This window comes from Calliphora vicina, chromosome 3, assembly GCF_958450345.1.
Source record: "Calliphora vicina chromosome 3, idCalVici1.1, whole genome shotgun sequence".
NCBI classification, from domain to species: Eukaryota; Metazoa; Arthropoda; class Insecta; order Diptera; family Calliphoridae; genus Calliphora; species Calliphora vicina.
Window position 1 is genome coordinate 120,770,116 of NC_088782.1, and position 11,470 is coordinate 120,781,585.

Sequence of the window (11,470 nt, forward strand, 5' to 3'; positions counted from 1 at the left end):
CAACGAAGTATTTACTGGTTTCGATTTCGTATTTGTGTATATCGATGATATACTTATATATAGCGAAAATGATGAGGAACATTTATATCACTTAGAGAAAGTTTTTGAACGATTAGATGAATATGGGTTAAATATTAAACCAGGCAAATGTACATTTGGTGTTTCAAATATAGACTTCCTAGGTCATAATATATCGAATATTGGCATTAAACCTTCTGAAGAAAAAATATTAGCAATTCGAAACTTTGAACACCCGAAAACTGTTAAACAAATTCAGAAATTTGTAGGAATGGTAAATTATTACCACAAGTATATTCCTAAGTTAGCCGAATTTACTAACCCCATTCATGCTATAATTACCAATGCATTAAAAAAGAAATGTAAGATTTTAGAATGGACTAAGGAAGCCCTCAATTCATTTGACCGTATCAAGGAATCATTTGCATCACGTGTTTTATTGAATCATTTCAATAATGAAGCAAAATTGACCTTAACGGTAGATGCTTCAAATGTGGCCATTGGGGGCGTTTTACAACAATGTTATAATGGTATTTCGGAACCATTAGCATTTTTCTCTAAAAAATTAACCTCTTCCGAATCTAAATATAGTACATTTGATCGCGAATTGTTAGCAATATATTTAAATATTAAACATTTTAGGTATTTGTTAGAAGGCAGATCATTTGTTGTGTATACAGATCATAAACCTTTGGTTTTTGCTTTGGAATCAAAAACCGAAAGAAGTCCAAGACAGACTAGGCACTTAGAATATATTTCCCAATTTACAAGTGATATTCGACATATAAGCGGTGAAGCTAATGTTGTAGCTGATACCTTATCTAGAACATTTGAAATCGAAGCATACAAATATTCCGATATTAATCTTAAAAATTTATTTGATGAACAACAGAAAGATAAAGATCTTTTAGAACTTCTTGCTGATAAAAACAAACATCTTAATCTAAAATTCTTAAAAATTCCAGTCCTAAACTTAGATATTTGGTTTGAATGTACATTAAGTACACCTAGACCTTACGTTCCATTTAATTTGCGAAAAATTGTATTTGAAAAATTACATAATATTTCACATCCAGGTATCAGAGCTACACGCAAATTAATAACAGAACGCTATTTTTGGCCAAATATGAAAAAGGAACTTAACGTCTGGTCAAAAGAATGTCTTAGCTGTCAAAAATCAAAAATAATTAGACACACTAAATCACCAGTGGTCAAAATTGAGATACCTAAAGGAAGATTCGAACATATACATTTAGATATTGTTGGACCTTTACCTATATCCCGGGAACATCGTTACATATTAACAATAATTGACCGACATTCTCGTTGGCCAGAAGCATACCCACTAAAAGACATCACAACATCTAATATAATTGATACAATAATAAGAAATTATATTTCTCGGTTCGGTGTTCCTTTGAAAATAACAACCGACCAAGGTGGACAATTTACCTCTAAAATGTTTTCAGAACTAACACAAATGTTAGGATGTTTTAAAATAACAACTTCTCCATATCACCCTCAATCTAATGGCATGGTTGAACGATTTCATAGACAGCTTAAAGCAACATTAATGGCTAAAGGTAAATCAGCAACTTGGTATGACGAGCTTCCGATTGCTTTACTAGGTATTCGTTCAGTATTTAAAGAAGATCTACAAGCTACTCCTGCAGAAATGGTTTATGGTCAAAGTTTACGTTTACCTGGAGAAATATTAACACCTACAGGAGATTTTGATGCATCTGACATTTTATATAAATTAAAAACCCATTTCAAAAACGTAAGATCTAATTTAAATCATCACAACAATTCAAATACAGGTATTCATGTACCAAAAGACCTAAAAGACTGCAAATATGTATTTGTGCGTGTAATTCATAAGAGATCTTTGCAACAACCATATGAGGGTCCTTATAGAGTAATTGAAAAGAACAAGAAATATTTCAAAATTGATATAAATAACAAGTCAGTAGTTATACCTATCGATCGATTGAAACCAGCATTAACTGAAAACACTTACATTAATTCAAACATACATTCCAGTAATACTAAATCAACAACAAAGAGAGTTTCTTTTAATTTATTGGGAATAAATTTTTTGGAGGGGGAGTAGTTGTAGGTGAATAAAAATACTTTGTGTTTTTATATATCAAAAAATATTAAGTTTTCATTTTCTTAATTAATTTTATTAATCATATTAGTTTTCAATAATTTTCATTATAATTTTCAATATTCTACAACAAACAATAAAATTTTGTAATTTTGAAATAAAACCAGAATATTGTATTTTATTTTAAAATAATATAAATATAATCTCTACAGTTGTCACAGAGAAATTTTCTATAGAAAATCTCCTGTTGTCACAGAGAAATTTTCTATAGAAAATCTCCTGTTGTCACAGAGAAATTTTCTATAGAAAATCTCCTGTTGTCACAGAGAAATTTTCTATAGAAAATCTCCTGTTGTCACAGAGAAATTTTCTATAGAAAATCTCCTGTTGTCACAGAGAAATTTTCTATAGAAAATCTCCTGTTGTCACAGAGAAATTTTCTATAGAAAATCTCCTGTTGTCACAGAGAAATTTTCTATAGAAAATCTCCTGTTGTCACAGAGAAATTTTCTATAGAAAATCTCCTGTTGTCACAGAGAAATTTTCTATAGAAAATCTCCTGTTGTCACAGAGAAATTTTCTATAGAAAATCTCCTGTTGTCACAGAGAAATTTTCTATAGAAAATCTCCTGTTGTCACAGAGAAATTTTCTATAGAAAATCTCCTGTTGTCACAGAGAAATTTTCTATAGAAAATCTCCTGTTGTCACAGAGAAATTTTCTATAGAAAATCTCTTGTTGTCACAATGAAATTTTCTATAGAAAATCTCTTGTTGTCACAATGAAATTTTCTATAGAAAATCTCTTGTTGTCACAATGAAATTTTCTATAGAAAATCTCTTGTTGTCACAATGAAATTTTCTATAGAAAATCTCTTGTTGTCACAATGAAATTTTCTATAGAAAATCTCTTGTTGTCACAATGAAATTTTCTATAGAAAATCTCTTGTTGTCACAATGAAATTTTCTATAGAAAATCTCTTGTTGTCACAATGAAATTTTCTATAGAAAATCTCTTGTTGTCACAATGAAATTTTCTATAGAAAATCTCTTGTTGTCACAATGAAATTTTCTATAGAAAATCTCTTGTTGTCACAATGAAATTTTCTATAGAAAATCTCTTGTTGTCACAATGAAATTTTCTATAGAAAATCTCTTGTTGTCACAATGAAATTTTCTATAGAAAATCTCTTGTTGTCACAATGAAATTTTCTATAGAAAATCTCTTGTTGTCACAATGAAATTTTCTATAGAAAATCTCTTGTTGTCACAATGAAATTTTCTATAGAAAATCTCTTGTTGTCACAATGAAATTTTCTATAGAAAATCTCTTGTTGTCACAATGAAATTTTCTATAGAAAATCTCTTGTTGTCACAATGAAATTTTCTATAGAAAATCTCTTGTTGTCACAATGAAATTTTCTATAGAAAATCTCTTGTTGTCACAATGAAATTTTCTATAGAAAATCTCTTGTTGTCACAATGAAATTTTCTATAGAAAATCTCTTGTTGTCACAATGAAATTTTCTATAGAAAATCTCTTGTTGTCACAATGAAATTTTCTATAGAAAATCTCTTGTTGTCACAATGAAATTTTCTATAGAAAATCTCTTGTTGTCACAATGAAATTTTCTATAGAAAATTTCTCTGTCAATATTATGAATTTTCGGTAAAAAAAATTTTGAAAATAATCCCGTTTCCAAACATCATTTATTCAATGTTAACAAAGTTTTTACATATTTTACTTACTTCCCCTTTTTAAATACAAGATAAAACTGCCAACATAGAAAAACATTTAACAAAAATATTAAGAGTTTTTTTTTTACTTACAGATGTCTTGCAATTTCTAAGCAAATGGTTCATATAACAATATAATTGTCCCCTCAAACCAAATAATAATATTTTTACAGCAATTACAATACGAGTATGATCATTTTGTTAAATAAAAAAAAACTCCAATGCACTTGAGCACACGTTGAATTAAGTACTTTAGAGTCATATAAATATCCAACTATTCATCTTTTCAAGAGCTGTATAGTTAGATGGATGGATGGTTGGTTGGTGGATGGTTGTATAAATGAATGGATGGATGGTACTTACACTCTACTACTCGTTCTCTAAAGACAACATTTGTAATGATATCTTAACCATTTAAGTGTGTCTTTTTTTCTCTCCTTTATTTCAGTTTGTGGCTGGTTTTATTTGGCCATATTTTTTTTCTTTTACTTTGGCTTCATCATCTCATTCATATTATTGTATTAAGGCTATAAAATTTCATTATGATACCCTGATTTCTTTTAACCAAAATACTACAACCATATACAATACCAAAAAAAAAATCTGCTCTTCTAATCAAGTGGTTTTTTCAACTGAGGCTGCCTGCTATTGTCTATAAAAAAGTTTAAGAAAGAGCTAAATCTTTTTATAACATAAAAGGAAGACGAGAAAAGTACAAGCTAAAATAAAATCAAAACAATTTTTTTGTTGTTGTTTCTGTTTATTTGCAGTACATTATGACCTCTTGACTGACAATATCAAGACGCCTACACATTTGTGGTCTGCTCATATATACCACTGTATCAGCTTTGACTGACTGTGGGAAATATTTCGAATTGCTGTGTGTTGTATTGGATTTAAGGCAAAGAACCAAAACCCACAAAATTAATTAGGTTTTGTTGTTACAATGTTGTTTTTGTTGTTGTTGAGTTAATTTACAATTTCTAGCCAAAATTAGAATCAATATTATATTTTGGTTAATGAATTGGGCCAATAATAGAAAACACATTATTCACAGCATAGATATACAAAGCTAACCACAATGAAAGTGTTAAGAAAGAAAGCGATAACAACTAATAAATTAAAACTGACATTCCCTGTGACAACAGGAGAGACACAAATTTCTCTGTGTCAACAAGAGATTTTCTATAGAAAATTTCATTGTGACAACAAGAGATTTTCTACAGAAAATTTCATTGTGACAACAAGAGATTTTCTATAGAAAATTTCATTGTGACAACAAGAGATTTTCTATAGAAAATTTCATTGTGACAACAAGAGATTTTCTATAGAAAATTTCATTGTGACAATAAGAGATTTTCTATAGGCTATGTCTTTATTACTCCTACAGATTTTCCATATAAAATGTTCCCAACTTGAACACCGCCACTGTTTTTTATAAACACAGACATGCATCGTCATTAAGGAAACAATTTTTTGAAACAAAAAAGAGCAACGACGTCAGGCTACGTAATGAGTGCAAGGACTTCATACCCTACATAATTATTATTGTACATATAACTAAAAAGGAAGTATATGACAACGTAAAAACCATAAACTTCAAAGCAACTAAAAATAACTATCAGCACATAATAATAAAACCAAAATACAGTGGAAGCCTTATAGAAACACCAATTGTCAATAAAAATAACCCACTATATAAAACAACCCCTCCACAAAGCTTTCACTCTACCACAACAAGTGTAAACAAGCACCTAAAGCTTTTCTTCTTACACTTGCACGTAACAAATGTTGTTTACCACCCATGTGTTCGATACAAACTTGCCACATTTTTTGTTTGGTATTGGTTGCCCCGGACAACCAACCACGAACTAAAAATGCCAATACACAAAATATTAATAAGGAACTGGCAAATAAAACAGTTCACAATAACTTAGTGACAAGGAAACGAGAAAATAATATTAATAATAACAAGAATTTCACTTTATTTAAAGGAATTTCTTAACTGCTACAATTCGCAAAACTATACAAAAATTTTGTTTGCTTTAGTCTGCTTTAAGACTTACACGAAACTAAAGGTATTTCCGGGTGTTATAGTAAAAAAAAACCAATAAAAAAATCAGTTGTTCTACCAGTGTTTTATTTAAGAATTTATTGACCTTTGAGGCAATGAACTTTTAATTGTAAAGAAGTATTGTTGTAACAAGCAAACATTGACCGGTATATAATTTTTGTGTGTCATTTAAGGCATGATTACGGGAGCTGAAGGTCGACAAAATCACACGTTATTGGATATAAAAAAGCAGCAATGGGCTAAAGAAAAGGGTAAGTAAAGAAAAAGTTAACAAAAGGGATTTTCTACTGAAAATTTGCCTACGACTACAAATAATTTTTTAGAAAACAACCCACCTTGTGCTTTTAATAGTTTTTATGAATTCTTGGAACTTTAATGTGCAAATGATTTTGCGATTTTAAAGTAATTTCTATAGAAAACTACTCTGCCAGAGATATTCTGTAGAAAATGACTCTGTGACTCCCAGAGATTTTATGTAGAAAATTACTCTGTGAATCCCAGAATGACTCTGTGACTCACAGAGATTTTCTAAAGCAAATGACTCCGTGACTCCCAGAGATTTTCTATAGAAAATAGCTCTGTGACTCCCAGAGATTTTCTATAGAAAATGACTCTGTGACTCCCAGAGATTTTCTATAGAAAATAGTTCTGTGACTCCCAGAGATTTTCTATAGAAAATAGTTCTGTGACTCCCAGAGATTTTCTATAGAAAATAGTTCTGTGACTCCCAGATATTTTCTATACAAAATAGTTCTGTGACTCCCAGAGATTTTCTATAGAAAATGTCTCTGTGACTCCCAGAGATTTTCTATAGAAAATGTCTCTGTGACTCCCAGAGATTTTCTATAGAAAATGTATCTGTGACTCCCAGAGATTTTCTATAGAAAATGTCTCTGTGACTCCCAGAGATTTTCTATAGAAAATGTCTCTGTGACTCCCAGAGATTTTCTATAGAAAATGTCTCTGTGACTCCCAGAGATTTTCTATAGAAAATGTCTCTGTGACTCCCAGAGATTTTCTATAGAAAATGTCTCTGTGACTCCCAGAGATTTTCTATAGAAAATGTCTCTGTGACTCCCAGAGATTTTCTATAGAAAATGTCTCTGTGACTCCCAGAGATTTTCTATAGAAAATGTCTCTGTGACTCCCAGAGATTTTCTATAGAAAATGTCTCTGTGACTCCCAGAGATTTTCTATAGAAAATGACTCTGTGACTCCCAGAGATTTTCTATAGAAAATGACTCTGTGACTCCCAGAGATTTTCTATAGAAAATGACTCTGTGACTCCCAGAGATTTTCTATAGAATATGACTCTGTGACTCCCAGAGATTTTCTATAGAATATGACTATGTGACTCCCAGAGATTTTCTATAGAATATGACTCTGTGACTCCCAGAGATTTTCTATAGAAAATGACTCTGTGACTCCCAGAGATTTTCTATAGAAAATGACTCTGTGCCTCCCAGAGATTTTCTATAGAAAATTCTATAGAAAATGACTTTGTGACTCCCAGAGATTTTCTATAGAAAATGACTTTGTGACTCCCAGAGATTTTCTATAGAAAATGACTTTGTGACCCCCAGAGATTTTCTATAGAAAATGACTTTGTGACTCCCAGAGATTTTCTATAGAAAATGACACTGTGACTCCCAGAGATTTTCTATAGAAAATGACACTGTGACTCCCAGAGATTTTCTATAGAAAATGACTCTGTGACTCCAAGAGATTTTCTATAGAAAATGACTCTGTGACGCTAAGAGATTTTCTGTGGAAAAGAGCTCTGTGACTCCCAGAGATTTTCTATAGAAAATAGCTCTGTGACTCCCAGAGATTTTCTATAGAAAATAGCTCTGTGACTCCAAGAGATTTTCTATAGAAAATGACTCTGTGATTGCTAGAGATTTTCAATAAAAATTTTCCCTATGACTCCCACAGATTTTATTCTGTTCTGGTTTATTTTCTTTTTGCAGAGGAAATCGCCAAATTGGATGAAATGTTTTCCTCCTCTATGCAGTCATCATCTTCCACCCATCATCACCAGAAAATAGAACGCACTTCCATACGCACTTATTACTCCAATCTGGACCTTAGTCAGTCCTCTAAGAGAAACTCACGTCAACATTTATACCAACAACAGCAGCAGCAACAACAACCCTACAATAATATGCAAACTTTGGTAACTCGGAATCCCAATCCAAAACAAAGATCTCATCCCATGCAACAATCCCAGCCAGCAGCAGAAAAGCAGCTTGTCAAAAGAGGCCAAAGCTATGATTATATGAACAATTATATAGACCAAGATGAGGAAGAGTTTTTGGATGACATGGGCCATGAGGCAGACTTTGAGGATGACATGCAGCCCTATATGAAGATGAGAAGAAATAGCCAACATCCTGCCAGGCCGCCTTTGCTAAATCAACGTCATAATACCACTAGTATGATGTCGCAACAACCTGGACAACGTAAATATTCTTATGTGGAACTTATGCCCAATACTATGCAAACAGCCAAGGGTAGAATACAAAATCAGGCAACACATATGCAACGTATACGTAGTCCTAGTTTGCCTGTCATACGTCACCGGGGTGACTATTTTACCTATAATCAACAACAACAGCAGCAGCAGGATAAAATTCCTTTAAAGCTAGCTATAAACCCACATAACACACAACTTGTTAGTGTGGATCCTGGTAACCAGCAGCAACAACAGCACCAACAACACCATAATCATCGACTAAACAATCAGTTACAACAATTGCCTGGAAATCCCTTACACAACGGTTGCCAGGAAGAAGACACTTCGGGCTATATAAGTGATTCTCCCAAAAATTTACACACCCCCAATATTTGGTTTAATGATGGGGCCAGCCAGGTGGAAAGTGTGGCAAGTGCTGTTGACAGCAACAGTTTATTATCGGTAGAGGGTACGGAATATGTGGCTAGAAGAAACAAAAGATCGATAATAAATCAACAGCAGCAGCAACAACAGCAATTGCTAAGAGCGGCAAAAGGTCAACAAACTCAAAATGAGGAGCATATATTAAACAAAACTTATATAGTAAAGGGTAGAAGGGGCTCTCAACAGCAGTTGGTGGTGGCCTATGATAATGATGATGGTTTGGAGGTATCCGGAAATATTAAGGGTTACCAGCAAGGAGGGTGAGTTTACTTTAAGGAATTGAGAAATTTTGTTTTAATATTTGATTCTGTTGTTCTAGTTACTATCAGTCCTCTAATTCACCTCCCACACCCAATCGTGATGTGTCCACTTCAAATACTTATCAAATACATCACAGCGATGAGTCAGAGATTTATAACCAACATTCACAAGAGGAACGTGAAAGGGCCAAGTGGTGTTACACTCAAACCCAGGATAGTCAAAGCAAACATTTACAGCAACAATGTGGTCCGGGCTGGTTAAGTCGGGGTCTACATGATATTAAAGACAGTGAGGATGATGCACAGTCCTTGCAGTCCTCATGCTATCTAAGAGGCCAGAATGCTCCCATCGAGCCCCATGTTATGGCTGAAAGATTGGATAAGAAACGCAAAGCAGCTGAGTATCATTTGGCCATTAAACAGCAGCTTCAAGAAAGGGAATCCATGCGCAGATGGGAACTGGAGAGACAAAGGCAGGAAGAGGAAATTGAGGATGAAAGAGTAAGAAAAGAAAAGCAATTGGAACAAGAACGTTTAGATAAGGAAAGAAGGCAACAATTGGAAAAGGAAGAAATGCAAAAAAGAAAGCAACAGGCCATGTTGGATGCCATAAACAAAGCAGAACAGGCAGCTAAAATGGAAAAACTAAAGAAGAGAAATAAAAAAATACAGCAGGAGGATGAAAATTTTAAAGAAATCCAGCACCATGAGGATGCTAAACAAGAAATTGAAGAAAATCCCAAAGAATTACTGAAAGTTTTGTCGCTAGATGAGGAAGAGCAATCAAAGGATGCGCCAAATGAATTACCAACCAATAGGGAACCTGAAAAGGTAGAGGAAGAGCAAAAAGTTTTGATAGGTACCCCCATCAATCTCAGAAGAGCATTTAGCAAACCCATTACACCAGCTCCTGCACCAGAACCCAACATATTACCAACTCATGCCGCAGAAAATGTTGTCATAATGCAGCCAGCTACCCTGATACCACTGCCAGTTACTACGGATATTTTGGGTCTGCAGACTGCCATAGGAAATCTACAAATTGCCACCTATCTAATGCAGCAACATCTTAAGCCCACAACGGCTGCCTCAACAGAAGATTTCTCCAAGACCACTGGAGGAGCTTATACCCAGAGAACAGATACTTCTATTTACACAGAAGATGGCTACCAGCCGGATAAAGTAGAGGATATTGAGAAAGCTACACAAACCATAAATGAGTTTGTTGATAGAAATATGGAAATGCAAAAGAACTCAACACGTGAGAATATAGAAAAATCAGTAGAATTTGCTGATTCTCAAGAAGATTTAAATAAAATGGCTTTGATACCCCTACAAAAGCGAGCTAAACAAACGGTCAGTGAATCTTCAGAGGACTCTAAAGATACTCAAGATATACAGGACAGCAAACTAAGTCAAGATGTGGAAACACAAACTGAATTGCCCCTAAACTGTGACTTGTGTTTGTTTCATGATAATTTCTATAAGGTTTTGCTAAAAAGAGAAGTATCCACCACCACCACAACACACACAGCCAAGACCAAAACCAAGCCAGCCAAAGAAGCCGATAAAGATCAAGAGACCACCACTACAACAACTACCACTACTACCACCACTTTCAAGGCCAAATCTAAGGATAAAGATAAAAAACGTGGCTCTAAAGAGGCACACAACAAAATCGATGAACGTCCTAAATGGGGAGTCAACAGGCCCATAATGCAATATGTCAAGGCCAGTGATCGTGACCCCTTCTGCTTGCGCAACAAGAAAAAACATTGCAATACAGCAGCCACCAGCAAACATTCACGTTCCCAGTCCGTAGACTCTAGATTGGATAATCATGCCAAGGAGTGTACAGAAAAAGAAGAAGAAAATGAGGAGAATGATGAAAGTGAAACCTCGGCAGAGCAAGAGGGTTTTTTACTTAAGGCTCGCAATGTATGCACTGAAATTTTACCCATTAAAACGGATGAGAAGGGGAGAATTTTTTTGAATTTTCGAGAGGCTAGCGCCATAATGAATGAGGATGAAATCAAGGAGAAATTAAGGCAGAAATACTTTAATTTTGGCCGGATTTTACCTAGGCGCAGTTGGGCCTCAGCTACTCAGCATGCTGGCATAAATTATACCATTGCGGGGGTGGGGGATATCAATGGAGATTAGAGGAAAGAGGTTTTTTTTTATTGCGTAATAATAGTTTTAAAGTAGTAACAATTTGTAAACGAGAATTTTTTTTTAAATAAAGAGTAATAAATTTTTGCACTTTTAAATAAGAGTTACTGACTGACTGAGATTAGGTTTATTTAAACATAAATATTTTAAATCAATAACTAGTAAGTATATCAAAGTATATTTTAGGAAAACGATTAAAAAC

General features: G+C 33.6%; 1 protein-coding gene across 1 annotated transcript; it reads left to right on the forward strand.

The window, feature by feature from the left end:
* Positions 1-6,112: 6,112 nt before the first annotated feature.
* On the forward strand, positions 6,113-11,259 carry LOC135955723 (trichohyalin). The gene is made up of 3 exons (XM_065506079.1): positions 6,113-6,188; positions 7,908-9,096; positions 9,156-11,259. The coding sequence occupies exons 1-3, from the start codon at positions 6,113-6,115 to the stop codon at positions 11,257-11,259; spliced, it is 3,369 nt and encodes a 1,122-aa protein (XP_065362151.1).
* The last annotated feature ends 211 nt before the right edge of the window (positions 11,260-11,470 follow it).